General features: G+C 53.9%; 2 protein-coding genes across 12 annotated transcripts; one reads left to right on the top strand and one right to left on the bottom strand.

The window, feature by feature from the left end:
* The first annotated feature begins 66 nt into the window (after positions 1–66).
* Positions 67–3122, top strand: PRAF2 (PRA1 domain family member 2). The gene is made up of 3 exons (XM_037159311.2): positions 67–560; positions 1601–1818; positions 2242–3122. Exons 1-3 carry the CDS (start codon positions 382–384, stop codon positions 2379–2381), a joined length of 537 nt encoding a protein of 178 aa, XP_037015206.2. The 5' UTR covers positions 67–381; the 3' UTR covers positions 2382–3122.
* Positions 3123–3441: 319 nt separating this feature from the next.
* Positions 3442–18759, bottom strand: CCDC120 (coiled-coil domain containing 120). 11 transcript variants are annotated; one of them, XM_053670603.1, is made up of 13 exons: positions 18459–18759; positions 13510–13673; positions 12744–12817; positions 10243–10342; positions 9983–10073; positions 9702–9835; positions 8868–9008; positions 8202–8478; positions 7784–7846; positions 7369–7543; positions 7137–7235; positions 5123–6037; positions 3442–4654 (listed from the first exon to the last, which is right to left on the bottom strand). In XM_053670603.1, the coding sequence occupies exons 5-13, from the start codon at positions 10029–10031 to the stop codon at positions 4540–4542; spliced, it is 1968 nt and encodes a 655-aa protein (XP_053526578.1). In that variant the 5' UTR covers positions 10032–10073; positions 10243–10342; positions 12744–12817; positions 13510–13673; positions 18459–18759; the 3' UTR covers positions 3442–4539. The 11 variants fall into 11 exon arrangements, with proteins under 11 accessions (XP_053526578.1, XP_053526585.1, XP_053526579.1 ...); XM_053670610.1 differs by having other exon boundaries at positions 10300–10342; XM_053670604.1 differs by having other exon boundaries at positions 12782–12817.
* Positions 18760–19247: the final 488 nt, after the last annotated feature.

Below are 19247 nucleotides of genomic sequence, written 5' to 3'. Positions count from 1 at the left end.
AGATGAGGCTGAAAATCCAGGAAAGGTGTGACCGACTTGGACAGGAAGGAGGTGGGATCGTGCTCCAGTCCTAATGAAAGTCCCTGCCGTCATCTCTGCTACATCTGTTTGCCTGCTTACTGTTACTGCGCCCCCTTCCGGGAGCGTATAGGAACTTGCTGCGGATACTTAGTTTCCCTGCAGCCCCAGCTGCCTTACTGTTCCGGTATTTGCATCCCCGGTCACGTGTTTTGCTGCGCCTGCGCTATCTACCTGGGTCGATAGGGTAGCAGCTGCCCCGCCCAGACTCCATTTCCCAATGTCCGCTGCAGTATCGCGGGGAATAACGGGCGTTGTAGTCCTGCTGCTCTTCTGCCTGGTCCAGCTACATCGACTTGCAGGATGTCGGAGGTGCGGCTGCCACCACTACGTGCCCTAGATGACTTCATTCTGGGGTCCGCGCGTCTGGCGGCCCCAGATCCATGCGACCTACAACGATGGTGCCATCGCGTCATCAACAACCTCCTCTACTACCAAACCAACTACTTTGTCTGCTTCGGCTTCGGTCTTGCGCTGGCTGGGTGAGGGAGGGAGGCGCCAGTTGGCCGGGGATGCCTGCAGGTTATAGAGGGTGGCCCCGCGGGATTCTGTAAACTGGGAAGGGTAACTTGGGGAGGCGAGGCTGCAAGGCACGGGAAGGCACATTCGGTAGAATTGGAAAGTCTAAGGTGCTTGGGAGTGGGGGGGGGACTTGAAGTGAATGGGACCTAGTTATAAGGAGGGCCTGAGGCTGAATACAGCCCGGTTGAGGAGGGCACGGGGGGGGGGGGGCTACTGGGACTAGAAGGAAGACCCAGAGAAGATGGAGAACGTGGAACTGAGGGAGAAACGGCAGGGAGGTAGACCTGGGTTGTGAGTGTGTCTGGGGGTGGTGGGGCAATGTTACTGATGGGGCCAGGTAAAGGGGGTCCTGGAGGCCTTAGGGCAGGGACAGGGACGTCACAATGGTGGAGTTGAAGGGTTTGGAGGGTGAACTTGTGGAGGATCTAGGTTTGGAGGGGAGTCTGTCTGACTGGAGTGCGGTAGGAGCAGATACCTGTTGGGGAACTTGAACCCAAGAGGGAGGACCTAGGGATAGAAGGCCTGAGACCTGAGAGCAATGGAGAACCTGGAGGAGGGACTTGGTAGGGTTGGAAGTTAAGGGTGGGGTCTAAAGCCTGGAAGGGGGTCCTTTAAGGACCCTGGGCCTGGGAGAGGGAAGTGTGCTGACACAGAAGGCCTGGAAAAAGAATCTGCAAGGGTTGGTTGGGCTCAAATGGGTTTGGGGGCAGGATAGGGTGGGGTTACTGGAGAGGGGCCCAGCATGGGTAGGGTCAGAAGGAAAGACGGGGGAAGGAGCCTATCAAGGTGGGAGGGGCTGAAGCTCCGGAACATGGACTATAGGATTGAGAAGAAGAGAGTCGGAAATCCTGGAGGGTGGACCTATTGGAAATAGGGCTGGCAGGAGGGTCCGGAGAGTGGGGACCTAAGCTCTTAGGGCTTGCATGGCAGTCCTGGGAGGTTTGGAGGCAGGGCGGCTCTCCTCAACTGATCTACTGGCTTAGTTCTATTGTCCCTGCAGGTACGTGCGCCCGCTGCACACCCTCCTAAGCGCACTGGTGGTGGCGGTGACCCTCGGGGTGCTAGTGTGGGCTGCTGAGAGTCGCGCAGCCGTGCGCCGCTGCCGCCGCAGTCACCCCGCCGCCTGCCTGGCCGCAGTGCTTGCCGTTGGCCTCCTGATTCTCTGGGCAGTGGGCGGCGCTTGCACCTTCCTGCTCAGCATTGCTGGGCCTGTGCTTTGTGAGTCTCCACTACCCTGAGATAGCGGGAACAAGGCCAGCGCTTGGCCCCAGGCTGGCCTTGCCTTGGTTCCTGGGTGGAGAGGGGGCTGGGAGGACCCAGTGGGTGTGGCCACACTCCTTTACAAAGCACCTTCCCTGGCTTTGCTCCCCTTGTTTGGGAACGCCCTTCTTAATTCCGCTTTTCTGGCTCACTCTCCTGGTATTAAGTTTCTTCCACCAGCGACATCCCCCTTACTGTGTGCCTTCCCTGGCCACTCCCCTGTTGCCAGGCGTTTGCTCAGCCACAGTTTTCAGGATCAGAGGTGTTCTCTCCACTGACCAGTGGCCTGCCTGTACTGTTCCCCTTTGTGGGCCGCCATTGGCTAAAGGCTGATGTCCCATTCCACTGACCACTGACCACTCCTTTCGGTATTGCCCATAGTGATCCTGGTGCATGCCTCGCTACGCCTGCGCAACCTCAAGAACAAGATCGAGAACAAGATTGAGAGCATTGGTCTCAAGCGGACACCAATGGGGCTGCTACTGGAGGCGCTGGGACAAGAACAGGAGGCTGGATCCTAGGGCCCTGGGATCTATATCCAAGACCTGGAGAATGCTATTCCCACCCCAACTCATAACTGGGATTCAAAGCACTTTCCCACCCCTTAAAACAGGAGCCCCTTGTCCATTTCAGAAAGCAAGACATCTATAACCACTCCTCTGCCTCAGCCCTGAGATCCAAAACTGGAATAACCCTCATATCTACCCAGGGGACCAGTCTTCCCCAACCCTGAACTTGGGACACAGAGTCACCCACATCCAGCCCAAAACTGGGGCTTGAAAACCTGAGTGTACATGGCCAATGTCAAACTGGACAGAGATACTCCCCCAACCCCAAACTGGGACCTACTTGTACCCCATGCTCAACCCCAAAGCTGCGGGATGTGGGACCAAGGCATTCTCAAATCTTGAACCTTAGACCAAGGTTTTTCCATGCCACACCCCAGCTTTGAACCCAGATCAAAGCATTGCCAAATCTTGACCCTAGGACCCAAGTTTTCAGTCCCCCTCTGGGTGGAAATCAGGTATCCTGACCCTTTTGAACCCTTGGCCCCAAGTCACTCCATTCACCAGTCCCATTTGCCCCCCCCCTCCAGCTCTGCTTAGGGATTCTTCCTCTCATCCTCTGCCAAAGTTCCACAGCAGCAAGGGCCATGGGGGTGGGGGTAGCCCCAACTTGGAATGAAGCATATATATATATCAGTGTTGCTGCAGCAATAAAGGCTGTCATGTGGCTCAAGCCAATTGGGCCTCCTAGATAAAGACTGCACATTTCAGTGGGCTATAGCGGCCTTCTGCTTTTCAGTTCTGCTAAGACTCTTTCTGATTGGGTCTCTCTGTGAAATATGCGGGCTGATGTGGCGAGCTCTCCTTCTGGGAACATGTTACCATAGCGGCATTAATGCACAGGTAGTTGAGGGCACGCAGTGTTCCCATTATCATTTGTATGACTAAAGGCTCTTGCTCAGGGATAGCCAGAAATCTGACCACAGGCAAGAGAGTTGACACACATGACAAAACAAGTAAAGTCAAACTGGTTGACATCACAGGCTATTCCCATGGTTTTATATTTTTCATAACATGGTGTTAAAAAAAAATCACCTGGTCTTAACTATGGCTGTGGGTCCCAAGACAAGGCAGGGAGAAGAGTTAACACATGGGTTCGGTTTACACATTTATTCTAGAAATCCCCTTCCAGTGTGGGTAGTGTGTTGGGCCCCAGTTCCGTTGGTACAAAAGAAAAGTTTAACACCAGGTTAAGGGGGTATGGGGACCCCCCCCCAGCTCCAGAAAGTCACAGACAGGTATAGAAAACACAGCTTGTGTAGATTTGTTTAAAAAGTGGTGGATGGAAGGAAAGCCAAGGAAGACGTGACGCAGCCTATGGCCAGGCGTCACCTGAGGATTTTACTGGCATCTACCAAGTTCCACCACGGCAGCATCCAGGACACAACACACCCAAGGGCTCTGTCCTTGGGCCCTCCTGCAGAGCCTCCAGAGTAGAGATAGGGAAGAGGCTGCCGCCAAAGGCTGGGCCATCTCACCCTAGAAGCAGAGGAAGTGGGCACAGACAGGCAGATAGGGATGGGGGCTCCTTCTGGTACCTATGGAGTGGGAAAATGAACCCAAGCCCGCCCATCCAGATTTCGGTCCTTCCAAATGTAGGCAGAGAGCTTAACTCCCCAACAAATGCCCTGGTGGCGGGGGTGGCAGGGACTTCTGTTCACATTAGAGCCCCTAAGCTGCCCCGAACAGGGCCCCACGACTCTATATGGTCCACTTTGTGGAGGGGGTTCCTGAATGGAACAGGCTGGGCATAGGACAGGAATGAACCCAACCAGATGAGATCACAGTTTCCCTTTTGTAAAACCTCTAGTGTTGGGGAAAGACAGTGAAAACCTAAATCACAGCTGTAAACAGAAATGGAGGAGGCTTGGAGCTCCTACTACACCATCTCCCTCTTTCAGACTGTGAGGGCCCCCAGTTCCCAGCACAGTATGAGAGGAGAAGCAGGGCATCAAACACCTTCATGGGCCTATGGGGAGCCAGGGGCATTGGAAGAGGTTGGTGCTTCCCGCCCAGGACCAAGAGCAATCACACCCTAGGGCTCAGCGAGGTCAGCTGTGTGCTCTCCAGACTGGAGTCATGCCCAGGACAACAAGGGGCATATCAGAAGGGTTCAAACCAGTGTCCCCGGGGTCTGAGGGTCAGAACTGGAGGACTGCTCCCCCTCTAGCGTCAGGTCACTTAACCGAGCGCTCAGCTCCGGGGGGTACAGGAAGTCCACGTAGTATCTTTAGAAGGGGTAGCAGGAATCCGGAGGACAGGGTGGAAAGACAAAGAAGAGAGGAAAAGAGGATCATTAAAGAGGTAGAGGGAGGCAAAGGACAGCACCTTAAGGCTCAAAAGCATGGGGTGTGGCAAAAAAGAGGAAGAGAAAAATGAGGGCACAGGATGTCCCTTCCTCCCAGCACCCTGGTTCCAAGGTTCATTTTCAACTGACATGCACTGGTTGTTAAAATATTAAAATTCATCTACATCTTGGTAAAGAACTGCTGCTACCAGGGCCCAAGATACCCCTCCACCAATACCCCACGGACTAACGTAGGTCAGGCAGGGCCCAGTGACCCTGTGCCAAGGCTGCAGCTAGCACTCTCATGGTCCAAGTCAATTAGCTCTCACTACTACCTGCCCCTTAGCCTTGAGACCTCTGCTGTCTACCTCAAGAGACCCCTACCCATCAGTAAAAGCACCCCCCATACCTGCTGGAGACAGGGGGCGCCGTGAAACTCCTCGAGTGCGGGAGGGGTGCCTGGTTGGGAGTCCCATACAGCGCCTGGCCCACCTCATAGCAGCGGGAATGGAGGAAGGGTGGGTGTTGTGGGCCTATGTGGGAGAGCACCGGCCGACGCTGGGGCACCGCAGCCACTCCCGAGTTCCGGATGTACCAGTCCCGTAGCCCCTCCAGGGCAAGGCTCTTGTGGCCACTGCGCTCGCCAGCCGGAGGGATACGGGTGGGTGGAGGCATCCATAGCAGAGGATTTGGATGCACCTCTGGGCCCTCTGCAGCCTCCAGGGGCAGGCCACAGGGCTTGGTGCGGGTGGCACGGGTGTGGGGGTCTTTGCTGCGAAGGAGGGGGCTGCTGCCATCAGCTGCATACACAGGTGGTGGGCCTGGGAACATGGTGAGGAGCCCATCCCGGCGGGAGAAGGGTCCTGGGACCTCAGCTGTAGGTAGCAGCTCTCCTGAGCCTGGCCCACCAATACCACGGGGCAGGCCCCGGTCCAGGGAATAGTCCAAGAGGAAGTCCCCACACACAGGTGGGAGTCGGGGGGGCCCACGGGAGGCAGGGGCAGCTGAGCTGGGCCGGGCAGCCCGTGGAGGGTCTGGGGGGCCAGCTGTGCGGGAGGAGAAGGCGGGGACGGGTTGGGGGCACTCATACAGGACCTCGCTGCTCTTGCAGACCGGGGGACCAGTGGCAGGGGGAACCAGAGGTGCAGGTGGGGAGCCAGCTCCCCCTGCAGCTGCGCGGTCTACTAGCAGGGCCTCGGAGCTGTTGCTGCGGCGGGTGCGAGCTGCAAAGAGCGAGGCGCGGTCCGAGACTGGGTCTGCCCGTGGAAAGCCCATCTGGGAGTCCTGGCTGCCCGACCACTGGCGAGAATGGAGGCCTTCAGGTCTGGGGGAGTGGAGGTGGGAGTGATGGGAGGAAAGTCAGGTATGTCGGGCAGATGGGCTGAGTGCCCTAGGTCTGTACCAGACTTCTCTTTGAGCCTTCACTTCTTCATCCCCAGATGAACCCAGAACTAGACATTGTGTGTATAAATTTGTTAGGTAGAGAGGTATGTAAATGGCAGCAGAGGTTCTGTCCCAGACTTGGGGGCAGAGGAATTAAAAATGTATTGGGGGCCCTGTGGCTGTTAGCTCCAAGGGAGATGTCAGTGTGTGTAGGGCTAGAGAGGAAATGCTGACAGGGGAAGGCCCACAGGAGGGCTCTTCCAGACAAATATGACCGGCACCCTCTGCTAAGGCACTTCTCATGGCTCCCCATCTCCTCTGCAATGAGGTCCTAATCCTTAGGCCTGGAATTCAAGACCCTTTCTAAACTTTCCGTCCCCACCCCCTGCATTTGTATGAACCATCCAAAACTATTATCCCAATAGCCACCATCACAGAGTGCATGTGCCATGAGGACCAAGGCTGTTTTGTTCATAGCTTAAGAAAAGCAGGCACTAGTATTTAGAAAGCAGTAGATGACAGTGGTTAAAAGCATGGACTCTAGGGTCAAACCTGTCTGGGTTCAAATGCCAGGTCTTTGGTTTACTAACTAGCCACTTAACTTCTCTGTCCCTCAGTTTCCTCATCTATAAAATGGGAATAACAATAGCACCTCCTCCTAGGGATCTTGCAATGATTAGATGAGTTGATACCATGTAAAGCACTGATCTCTAGCAGATACTTAGTACTCAGTGCATGTTAACCAGAACTAAATTATGCCCACAATATCTTTCAAAGGCAGGTATTATTATGCCCATTTCACAAATGAGGAGACCAAGATTCAGAGAAGGAAAATGACTCGTCCAAAATGCACAGAAAAGCCCATAGGCAATCATTAGGGTTTCTGCCCCAAATCCCCACCCACTTTTTCTCTACCAAGCAACTCCTATTCACCTTTCACAGCCCAGTCTCTCACATCCCACACCCTTTGGTAATGCTCTCTCAGTTAGAACTAACTGTTCCCTCCTCTGATCCTCAGACACACCCCCAAACTCCCTTACTTGCACAGCTGGGGGCCAGTGCCCCGGGTGAGGACAGGGGTGGCAGGCACACTTCGCCCCTCAAAACTGGAGGCACTCCTGGGCAGCGAGCGTGTGGGGCTAGAGAGAGATGAGCAGGCCCAGGGAGGGGTCCACATTAGAGACAGTCCCCAGCGGCAGGCCCCCCTGCCAGGCAAGGTTCAGGACCCTACTCCTGGCTCATTGAGAAAGGAGGGAAGGGTCTTATCCGCACCTGGTGGGGCTGGCCACAGAGTTCCGCCGGCTCTTCAGGTCCCCATAAAGGTCTGATGGGGGTGGTTTCCATGGGGTTCGCCGCTCAGGGCTGCCCCCAGATACGGCCCGCAGCTGGTCCCAGGTCTTGGGTGGTGAGGGACGCTCAGCCAGAGGGAAGCAGCCACGAGGCTCCTCTGGGTGGAAGGGAGACAGAGGGTGGGAATTCAATGAGAAGGGGCACAATAGGTTGTGGGCAAAGCAAAGGGTTAGGGTTCGGGAGGCAGGGAGGGGCAGAGGGTTGGGCAGGGCTGAGCAGGCTAAAAGTAAAGACAGGAGCCCCACTGGAGGATGTGCCATGGCTAAGGAGAAGCTGCAGAGGGAGGGGAGGGACTGAACATCAAAGGATGGGGGGGTTGGGTGACAGGGGTCCTCACCATTATCATGGCTAGCCCCAGACTCTGAGAGGGAGCTGCTCTCCGAGTGCAGAACTACATCATCTACAGGCAAGAAGGGAGAGACCCCAGCCCATCCATACCAGGCCTAGGGTCATACCCTTATACCACTGGCAGGTCTCCTCCCCACCCTGTACCCTCTCTGATAATCTACCTTTACTTGAATCCCAGACCACCAGAGACTTGACTCTGAACTCTCCTGGGGCCTTATGGATCAGTTCCCAATGGCCCCAACCTTGCCCAGAGCTGGTTTATCACCACCCCTCTTACTGTTTGGGTTCCTTAGGTTCTGCCCGCTGCCCATTTTTCAATGGCTGTGCCCCCACCCCACCTCTACCTTGTCCCTCAGCCAAAGCCCATTCCCATGCTTGCACTGGTGAGATGACAGAGCATGGCTCACCTTGGCTAAGCTGAGCAAGACGGGTGCCCAGGCAGACACCCTGGGCCGTGATGACTGCCCCTGTGGACAGTGGGAGCACCGGGAGGCCGAGGCGGGCTCGGAGGTCCCCGAGCTGCTCCTCCAGCTCATGCAGCCTCCGCAAAGCATCTGCTTGGACCTGGCGTCGGCGCCGGCGCTGCTCAGTACTCAGCTCAGGGGCCAAGGCCAGGCGACGGGCAGCTGCCGCGATCTGCTGCTGCACTGACACCTCTCGTTCCAGAGCGTCGAGAGCCAGCTCCTGCGAGGCCCACCAGAGGGGGCGGGATAGAATGAAATGTTAGGAAATGCCAAGCACAGGGATCAGGAGGTGGCACGGCCCATCTACACTGAAGGCGGGACCTGTTCCTTCTGGGGGGTGGAGCTTCTTCCCTCTCCGAGTAGGACCTGTCTGGATGACAGTCTGGGCCTATTCATCTCCCAGAGGGCATTAACAGTTTTCCTAACAGTTAGAGACCAGCATCCTGTCTCTGACTGGGAACTTCCCTCCCTCAGGGCCACATTCCTTTTCATCTTGACCTCTCCTTCCCCTGAATGCAATCCCCCCCCAACACTCTGCCCAGGTTCTCTCCAGGCTCCTCCTCTGTATCTGTTCCACCCCCAACTTGTTCTCCCAGACCATCTGCTCACCTCAGCAGGGCACAAGGAGTGGTGTGTTGGGTTGGGAGGTGGCGGAGGATAGGCTCGTGCTGCAGGGGGCCGCCGGCGGACCAACTGGGGTCGTTCACCAGGCTCCAGCGGGCACTCAGGGGGAAGCTGGCCTGTTAACTCCTGGGGGGCAGAACGGCAGGGCTCAGAGGCTATCAGAGGTTAGTTGGAGTGATGGAGCAAAGTGGTAATGACTACAGAAGCTACAGAAGTCCTACTAGGAGCCCAGTTCTGCTTAGCATAGGATGCTTGTTATTTCTCTTCCTCCTCCCAATTCTCCACCAGGGACGTGTACAGCCTGGACTCCCAGCCCCTTGATGGCCCAAATCCCAGGCAGTGGGCATGGGAGGTGGGAAGGCTTGTTTTGAAATTCGTAATTTCTGATTTTTTATGAAGATGACACAATCTATACACTGCATATTACACAACATTCCTTCAGGGCCTAGTGCTATATGCTCTGAACTACATTCTTATTATTTCTGGCAAGCTGTGCAGACAGTCACACCAAGAAGGGTAAATCAACACTATAAATCACCCTGTGTCAGTTCAGATCAGATTTTGCTGCCAAATTTTGGAAATAGCAATTGTTTTCTGAGGGTTTTTGAACTTCAAATTGTAGATGGGGGTGGGGGATGTGGGTGTCCACTGCCATATTTTATTGATTCTAAGAAATTTAAGCTGAACTTTGAGAAGCTAGAGAGTGACAGGGAATTTGCAGGTCAGACAAGTGGCTCAGCAACGGCCACCCCAGTCTGTCTACCTAGGGCCCCTGGCTCCTCATCCCCACCTCCTGCACATTTAGGGCCAGGCCCTTACCGCCTCTTGGAGGCACACTTTGCGTAGCTCCTGAAGCTTCAGGCTCAAGGACTCCTGCAGAGCCCGCTGCCGGTCTAGCAGTCCCCTCAGACGCTCTGACTTCACCTGAGGGACAGCCTCTCCAAACAGGGCAGCTGGACACAGAGGGAGCAAAGATCAGTGGGGTAGCCGAGGCATCCTGCGTCTTGTGGGGCCAGGAACCATCCCTTCCCCAATGGGCTGGCCGGGGGTGACTCAGAGTAAGGGAGGCAGCGGGTGGGGTGGGGGGCACAGACACCAACCTGAGGCATTGAAAGTGGGAGAACTGATCAGCTGACCTTTGACTTCCATCCTGGCGCTGTTGAGAGGCCGTGGCTTTTGGCGGGACAAGGCCTGGCAGTGATACATGGGAGCCATTAAGAAAGCACATGTGTAGTCCCCCCATCCCCATTCCACCCAGCTTCCCCACCCCAGGAAGAAGGGATCCCCTGACCCCACCCATCTGCTTGACCTGCCCTCTCAGACTCTATATCAATGTCTGGCCTCCACTTGGCCCTGGTACCTTGGTTCCCTTCCCATTGAGTGGGATCAAAGCAAGTGAGGAGCTGGGTAGACTTACGACGCCTCCTCAGAGGCCCATGGGCCACAGTCAGGACTCTCACCTGGGAAGGGAGAATGAATATAACAGATTCAAACAACTATAACAACAGTGAGCACTTATTAAGCACCTGAGCGCCTGGAACAGTTACCTTATATGCCACATTGAATCTTCACAACCACCTAGTGACGGCAGTTCTGTGATTATCAGTACCCCCAGTTTAGAGATGAGGAGAGTAAGACACAAAGAGACAAAATAACTTGCCTCTGGCTAAGGATAGAGTCCAAGCCCACCCCTTTGGTCCAACACTCCCTCCATCACTAAAGCCGTTCCAACCCCACCAATTCCTCACAAGCTTGCAACATATCTAACCTTAGGGCCTTTGCCCAGGCTGTGGCTGCTGCCTGGAGTGCTCTTTTCATCTCTCACCGTGCCAGCCCCTGGTCCTCACATTCTGGGACTTAAATGTGGGGACTTCCAGTGGTGGGCCCCCACATTACTTCCCCTCACAACTGCTGTCCAACAATAGACTACGTCCCTCATACATACACGAAGACAGGAAATGTGTTTGTCCTATTTTCATCAGTATCTCTGGCATTCAGAACAATTCTGCATGCACAGCAAGTGCTCAGTGAGTGTCTGCTGGGTGAATGAAAGAATGATGAGGCAGCCGATCCAGGGATCAAGCCTAGATCTGTGGGTTGCTACTTGTCTCATCTCTATCCTGCAGCTCTGGTGTACAAGGGAGAGTATGCACTTGGCTCCAGGACCCCCTCCAGACCCTCTGCCCACCCCAGCCTGTCCTACACCCACAACTGCAGATAACAAGCTGACTGTCTCCTGCCTCTTTCTCTGCCCTAAGCTGCCCTGGCTGGCCATGGGGCCTGCCTTGGCTGGCGGCCAGCCCTGCCCTCGTCCCCTCCTCTGGAGTTTGCTCTCTCCCTCCCACATCCTGCTTAGTCCCTAGCTGGGCAGCCAGGTGACATCACCTGCTACCACCTGGCCTGACCTGGGTGGCAGGTGGCTGGGAGGGCCTCATAAGGCCACAGAGGTCCCATCCCCACCTACCTCGAACTCCCCAGTTTATTACGACATGTTGGCTAGGTGTGGAGAGGACCCAGTCAACTGAGGAGGCATGGGTCCAAGCCCCTTCCCCATCTACACATTGGGAAATGTGACCAAGCTGCTAATATGGCCTATAAGTTCCTCAGCAGTCCTCTTACCTGCCCCATAGGATCTGTATACCTCCTGTGGTTCCCTGCCCTCAACATCAGGGATAGAGGTCCGGACCTAAAACCCTTTTGTGCATCCAGGCAGCAGCATGTGCTTTGTAGAGGCGTTCACATGCCCGCCCTCTGAGTTCTAACACTGTCCAGCACAGTGCGGTTTCCTTGAGGTCCCAGGTCAGCCTCCTCTGCCCCTTGGATTCTGGGAGTCCTTCTAGCCCAGCTTTCATACAGTTTGAGAAAATCTCCCTGGGCTCCCCTAAACCTTCCTCTACCCCTAGAGGACTCCACTTCTCCCTGGTGGGCCTGTTCTCTAGGACTGGTCTTACAATGGACACTAACCTGCTTCCAGCCTTCCTTCCCTGGGAGCTCACAGCATCTTGGAAGTCAACATGGGGTCCAGAAAGAAACCCTGGCTCCACCCTATTGGCCTGACCTTGGGGACATAGCTAGGGCCTGAGTCATGGGGTCACTGGGTAGGCTAGACACAGAGTCCACGCCCCACACTGGACTTCCAAACCTCTGCCTCCGAACATCTGCCCTTGGCACTTTTGCCTTGGGGCCCAAAGTTGCCGGGTGCCCGTCCAAAGATGATAAACAGGGGATCCCAGCAGACCCCTCCCCAACACCCTCCCACACTAGCCCCTAGGTTTCCCCACTGGTGGCCCTGTGCTTTCCCAGAGTCCCAGGATGGGCTGTAGCAAGAGAGCTACACAGAGCACTCCCACACCCAGAGGCGGGCCTAGCAGGTTTTTCAGGTCTGCCCTTCTGACACCACAACCAAGAAATTCCTGGCTATAATGACTGTTTACAATCAAGACACCTCACTGGGTGGCACCCCAACACCTTCAGTGAGACCCCCATTTCCACATCCTGCCACCATGGAAGCAAACACAAACTCCCAGTGTCCAGATTGTTCATATTGCCCTAGGGGCCCCCTGCCCCACTCTAGGTCTGGGCTTCCCTGAGAGGCTGAGCCTGGGGCGGAAGGAGGGCAGAGGCTGCTCCCGCAGGGAAGGAAAGGGGAAGAGGAAGTAGAGGGAGTGGAGAAGGGGGACTCTGGCTTCTCTTCCCCCGATCCCTTCCCTTCCTCCATTTCCGGCAAGGGATCGGTTTCGTGCCAGGAAAGGAAGTCGTATATTTTGGGCTTCACCTATCTACTCAGGCCCTCCTTCCTCTCTGTCCTCTTGTATGGGTCTGGCTTTTTCCCATAGGGAACATTAGTCCACCCATACCCACCTCTCCCCTCCTTTGGGCCCGTGTTCCCAGGTGCTCACCAATACCAGATAGGTGCTGTGGGTGGCCTCAGGTACCTGAAAAAAAATAGTTGTCTCCACCAGGCCCGGATCCAACTGGTAGTGGCAGTGAGCAGTGAGTGCAGTGGCAGCTGCCTAGGCCACCTCCCACTAGGCAATGGCCCAGCCTACCTGGCCAGGGACTGGGCCAGCCCATACCTTTTAACCCTTGCTTGCCTGCCACCGAAGCTCAGGCCACCCTTAGAGGAAATCTTGGGGTCAGGTACCCTCAGGGTGTCCAGCATGGCCCAGAATAGAGCCTGGACCTCCTCCCTCACCCCATACACCAAAAGACAACTGGGGAAGAAGGGCTAAGGGTGATGGCAGTGGCAGCTGCCTCTGGTGCTGCCCAAGTTCCCAGATCACACTCTGTCCAGCCCAGGGAAGCTGGGGAGCTGGGGTCTGGTGAGGTGCTAAGGACCCCGGAAGCCTGGGATGTAAAATCTGTAAATCGTGTGTGTCTCTTGGCAGTCTGCATCCCGTTCCTGAGGCCCCTGCCCTTTCTTCCCAGGGCAGACAAGGGTGTGAGAAGGCCTCGTGGCAATTACTACCTTCATTGAGGTTAACAGCTTCCCATCTAGGGACAGACGAGGTCAACTTTTCTAAGAAGAGACTCAAAATCCTACCACCTTCTGCAGTTCCAGGAGAAATCATCCTAGCAGACCAACAAAACATGCATGTGATTTAACCCCTCCCAAGTCCCTACAAACCTGGGTGGATGGTACAGACCCAGCTCCTCATAGCCAGCTTGTAGATGTGGAAGCTGAGGCTTGGAGAGGTGAAGAGGCCTGATTCTGATCACAGAGGTATAACAGCAGGTCAAATCAGGTCTTGGGGGACTGGGTCCTGGGTTGAAGGCCAAAAGAGGCTACTCCTGCAAGGGAGGACGAGTGGGAAGGGGGACTCGTGCTGCTTCACATCCACACTTGGTTCCCCAACTGTACTCTTCCTCATTGGGCATTTATGGCCAAGAGTGAAGGCAATTGAGGGCTCTGAGTCCCTGTGATGTGCTGTTTTCCCCACACCACCACCTGGGCTCTGCACCTGCACAGCACACACCATATACTCTGTGCTTCCCTTGGGACCTCAGGCCCAGCCCAGGCCCCTGCAGCAGTCCATGCTGTGAGGCGAAAGGGCAAACTGCCTGGTGGGCCAAGCCTGGAGAAGAGCTCCCTCTGTATCAGCAATGCCCCACACACAGGCCTCCTGCTACCCTGCCCACCTTTCTTCCTGAGTATGAGATTTCTAGCACTGAACACAAAGGCCCTTTTCATGACTCCCTTCTCCCCCCAACCCCTGCGCTGCCTGGAGCTGGTAGAGGCAGCAGTCATAAGATGGGCAACTAGGTATTGGTGGGGAGTGTCCTGTCAGCCATGGCCTCTCCCACCTCTGCTAAACACCAAGGGTGTTGGAAAGAGGGATTTTTATAGAATCAGACATGAGAGGGACAAAGGTATCTGGCTGGCAGTGCAGATTGAATCTCAAGGCTTAGTTTTCCTCATCTGAAAAATGGGTAACTGGTGCTTATAGAGTCAAAAGAGGCTAAAATCACTTTGGATGTCAGTTCACAGTGCAAGGTCACTCACACCACGTCACTCATGACCGTCAATAACAACGATAATAACCTGACACAGAGGTGGGCTGATGCAGAGTGAGGAGGACAGAGAAGGTAACTGGGCCTCTTGGGCCAGGCAGACAGGCAGGGCAGAGTCACATGCGTACATCACTGCCCTGGTCCATGACAGCTTGGAAGCTGGCCAACCTCTAATTCCCACTGCAGCTGGGACTGGAGTGTCAGGTAACCTCATGAAGAGGTAGCAAGTGGTGGATCTGGGGTTCAATCCAGCTCTGCCACTAACTGGCTGTGTGACTGTTTGGACAAGTTCCTTAACCTCTCTGGGCCTCACTGTCCTCATCTGTAAAATGGGGATGATGATGACCCTATGTACCTCACAGGGTTGTTGTGAGCATGACACGAGCTAATACATTCAAAGATTGCATAGGATAGTGTCTGGCCCAAGCTAAATGCTCAATATGTACTGGCTGCCACAGTTACAAGTATACCAAATTCAGGAATCAAAATATGTGTATATATGAGGTCTGCCTGGGAAAAGTCCAACCGTTGTTAATAGAACGAGAATGGTTTGTGCAATGTCGATGTATCCTGGCAGCCAAGGAGAGTGGAGTGGAATGTGCATGCATCAGTAACAATGAGTTCACTATACTAGTCACTGGGGATGGTAGACCCCATTGAGTGAGCATGTGTACTGTGTGGCCATCACATTCAAAATGACCGAGCAAGTAGAACGACGAATCTGCATCAAATTTTGCATTAAACTTGAACATTCCTCCATGGAAACTATTCGGATGATTCAGAGGGCTGCAGCTACGGCAACTGGTGATTGGCAGCTTCATCACGACAACTCACCTGCTCATGCATCACGTCTCATGCAGAGGATTTTGGTGAAACATCAAATCACCCAGGCGACTTAGCCCCCCTACAGCCCAGATTTGGCACCCTGTGACTTCTGGCTTTTCCCAAAACTAAGATCACCTTTGAAAGGGAATAGATTTCAGGCCATCGATGAGATTCAGGAAAGTACAACAGGGCAGCTGATGGTAACTGAGAGAACTGTGTGAGGTCCCAAGGTGCCTACTTTGAAGGGGACTAAGGAGTCATTTCCCCATGTATAATGTTTCTTGTATCTTGTACCTTCTTCAATAAATGTCTCTACTTTTTATATTACATGGCTGGTTACTTTCTGGACAGAGCTCATAAATATGACAGACCTGGTATCCTTCAGCCTCACCTGATAAATTTGAAAGAAAGCTGTTTTCCCTCAAGTAACTTGTCCAAACTGTCACTACCAAAAATCAAGAACTAAATATATTCAGGTGAATTTCTGAGACACAGCCAGTATTGCTTAGCCTTAAAACCCTCCTTACGTGCTACCCAGACTCGAAACCCTCCCTTCTTGCCAAATCAGACATATTTGAAACAGAGCTGTTTTTCCTCATTATCTAACCTCTCCCTACTCAACATCAAAAATGCAGAACCAGATATATTCACACAACACAGTACCCTTACTATACCAATTCTTGCCCCTGGAACTCAGGAAAATGAAAAGTTTTGAATAGGCTTTGGAGTTAGAGCCATTATTCCTCATTATCTGAACTCTTCCTACTCACTATGTAAAATGCAGAAACATTCGTTTTTAAGACTTTATTTATTTATTCAGAGAGAATGGAAGGAAGGGAGAAAGAGAAGTAGAGAAACATCAATGGGTGAGAGACACATGGATGGGTTGCATCTTATACACCTCCAACTGAGGAACTGGCCTGCAACCCATGCATATGTCCTCACTGGTAATCGAACCAGTGATGTTTTGTGACTTTTCGGTTTATAGGGTGACACTCAATCCACTGAGCCACACCAGGCAGGGCATATTTACTTGGTTTTGTTTTTTTTTAACAGCCAGTTTATCAACACACCACCAGAAACATATGACAAAGAGGAAGAGCAAAAGAACTGGCAGAAAATCACTGTACCTAGATACATAGATGATTGATAGACAGACAGACAGACAGATAGATACATATGTATGTGTGTGCATGTATATAAAAATGCAAAACCAAAGCACCTTCAGATATGTTGGGGGTCTTTCACTGCCTGAACTATCCACACTCTCCCTCTCAGAACTCAGGTTGAGGTTTGTGTTGTTATTAATAAGTTTGGACAAATGTTTTAGATAAATAAGATTGTCATGATGTCTCATTCCTCAGACTCTCACTACTCTCTATAAGAAATGCAGGAACAAAACATAACTGAATAATATGTTACCTCCTCACTATCCAAATTCCCCCTGACTCTCCTCAGAATCACGGAGATTCGGACAACATGGGAACTTTGTTGTTGTCACTGTTACTACAGGATGGGCATGATTCTAACACCCAGTGACTGCCCCCCAGACCTGCCCCACAGAGGTTGGGTGAACTTAGCACTAGGATTAGTATACTTACTGCTAAGGGAGGGGGGATAAGCCCCTGCCCCATCCCACCCTAATCAAGCCCTGAAGTCTCTGGCCTAGAATGGACCTTTTTTCTGGCCAAGAAAGCAGGGATCGTGCACCCAGGGTCAAGACCAGGAAATGGGGTGACACAACCTAGAAGTCACACATACCCTTAAGTCTCTCAGGCCAACATATTTGATCACCTCACCATGGGGCAGCCCCCAATCTAGCAAGACTGGAAATATGACACAGACCTCACAGACTCCAAGAGAGTCAATGAATAATTTAGGGTGTTCTTCCACACTTGGGGAGGGTGGAGAGCATGGGAACAGTTCTATGCCCTCCTAAGGCAGGGTGAGAAATTAAAGTTCTGTGTGAGATCACTGGGTGGTAGCAGGGGAAACCACATACAGAAACCACTTCAGCCACACGAGGCCCACGAGGCTACTAGTACTTGTTCATGATAAGAGAAGCATTTGGGAAGAACTTCAGAGACAATAAGAACAGTGGAACCTCCAAGTTTAGAGGAGGGTATAATGGGACCACTGTCCTTCTGGCTCAAAGGAGATGGAAAGCGGGTGTTAGGAGGGAGGGGATCTGAATAGGGTGGAGGAGCATGGTTACAAATGGACCAGGGGCATGGGGTTGGGAAAGGATGAAGGGACAGGCCAGGAAAGAATTTAGGGGACAAGATAAAAATCTATGAAAATCAGGAGGCTGCACAGAGAAGGAGCCAAGACATTCCAGGATATGGGATGGAGTGAGGCTCAGGACCAGGGTAGAGAAAAAGTAGGGGGCAGCAGGGGACAAAAAAGCAGAGCAGGGGTCAGGGTCAGTATAAGAACAGTAATCAGAAGACATGATGGGGGATAGGCTGAGACAGTGGTCAAAGAAAGGGATAGGAAAGTGGGCAGGTACAAGATGGAGGTAATAAACAGAAAAAGACTAGGATAGAATGAGGATAAGAATGAGGACAGTGTTGGGACAAGAGAAGACAGGGGGAAACAGCACAGGGTTGAGGGCAGGAATAGGGCAGGAGACAGAGGAATGGTCTAAAGGTGGTTGCCAGGATGGAGCTCAGGAGTCAGGGAAAGGACCAGGGGGACAGCACAGGGTGGGGAGAAAATACAGAAGTCAGAGGTCAGGAATCTGGACAGGTGTGGAAAGGACTTGAGTAAGCGAACAGGATAGGACTGTAAAGGGTTCAGAGACTGGATAAGAATTTCGGAAACAGGTTGGCCAAGCATCAGGACAGAAACTGGGGTGATCAGGAGGACAAGGCAAGGTGAACTTCAGAGATGGAACAGGGTCAGACAAGGATCCGGGGTCAGGCCAAGGATTCTAAGAACAGAACTGGATGGAGTTTGGGGTAAGGACTAAGTACTAAGTTTAGGGGGACAAAATAGGGGTTGAGGATGTCGCCAGGCCAGAGATGGTTAGGTCAGGTCAGATCGGAGGTCCTGGTGTCAAGACCAGGCGGGGTTTGAGGTTTAAAACAGATATATTCAGGTTCGGCAGGGGTTGAAAGTGAGACCACAGGGTCAGAGGTCGGGGGTACGCCCGCAGCTACATCCCCGTGGGAGTCTGGGCCCTCACCCCACCCAGTCTCCTCCCTGCCTCCCCTTCCTCCCAGAGCGGGCATTACTCACCTAGGGTCCTCGCCCCTCAGCATAGGCGGGTCGGTGTGGGCTGGGAGGGATGGTGGGAGCGCCCCTGTCTCACGGCCCCCCTGCTTGTCCCCGAGCTCACGCCCGCTCCCCTTCCACGCCCTATGGTGGGCCGCGTTCGGTGGCACCACTGTTAGCCGTGGGGGCCAGATGAGGGACGTGGGTAGGGTGGGAGAGCAGCGCCGGCTCTGACGCTGGCCTGGCGGTGGACCCCGGCCCCCCCTTCACGAATAACTCGGGTTTGTCTGCTCTCTGCTGCACGGCCGCTGAGCTCCAGCCTGCGGGCTGGGGTGGGGGGGAGGGATGGGGGAGCTGACAGGGGGCGGGACGCGAGACCACAGCAGCGGAGGAGACCAAGTGCGCAGGCGCCAGTTCAGGTTGTTGAGCCGGGGGAGCGCCAGGAGCAAACCCACTGGGAGCGCGTGCGCACACGCCTTTTCGAGGGTGGCACAGCGTTCCCCTTCCACAGCCTCGCTCCCTCCCCCCAGCCACGCCCCCTCAGTGATCAGTCTGGCACCCCAAGTACCCTGCTAACGAACCACCAAGCAGTACCTCAGACTGCCTTCTGTCAGAAACCACCACATTTCTAAACTCCCCAAACTACCCTTCGTGCCCCAAATGCACCCCAAACCATTCTTCATCATCCCCTGAATTGTATCCCCAAACTACTACACACTGATTCCAAGCAATACCCCCAATCTGCCCTCCATGGACACCCAAGCTGTACAAACTACCCTCCACCACCCCCAGATTGTTCCCTCAAGTCATCTG

Source organism: Artibeus jamaicensis, unplaced genomic scaffold (genome assembly GCF_021234435.1).
Source record: "Artibeus jamaicensis isolate MK-2021 breed Jamaican fruit bat unplaced genomic scaffold, CSHL_Jam_final contig_60, whole genome shotgun sequence".
Taxonomy (NCBI): domain Eukaryota; kingdom Metazoa; phylum Chordata; class Mammalia; order Chiroptera; family Phyllostomidae; genus Artibeus; species Artibeus jamaicensis.
The sequence above is the reverse complement of the archived record's forward strand: the minus strand, read 5'-3'. Positions and strand labels throughout refer to the sequence as shown.

Bases quoted from the DNA above. Each gene is read 5' to 3' on its own strand.
- PRAF2 (XM_037159311.2), top strand. From the start codon at position 382: ATGTCGGAGGTGCGGCTGCCACCACTACGTGCCCTAGATGACTTCATT. The intron at 561-1,600 runs GTGAGGGAGGGA...TTGTCCCTGCAG, and splicing joins TTCGGTCTTGCGCTGGCTGG to GTACGTGCGCCCGCTGCACA. The intron at 1,819-2,241 runs GTGAGTCTCCAC...TATTGCCCATAG, and splicing joins CATTGCTGGGCCTGTGCTTT to TGATCCTGGTGCATGCCTCG.
- CCDC120 (XM_053670603.1), bottom strand. From the start codon at position 10,031: ATGGAAGTCAAAGGTCAGCTGATCAGTTCTCCCACTTTCAATGCCTCA. The intron at 9,009-9,701 runs GTAAGGGCCTGG...TCTGCCCCCCAG, and splicing joins AAGTGTGCCTCCAAGAGGCG to GAGTTAACAGGCCAGCTTCC. The intron at 8,479-8,867 runs GTGAGCAGATGG...TGGGCCTCGCAG, and splicing joins ACTCCTTGTGCCCTGCTGAG to GAGCTGGCTCTCGACGCTCT.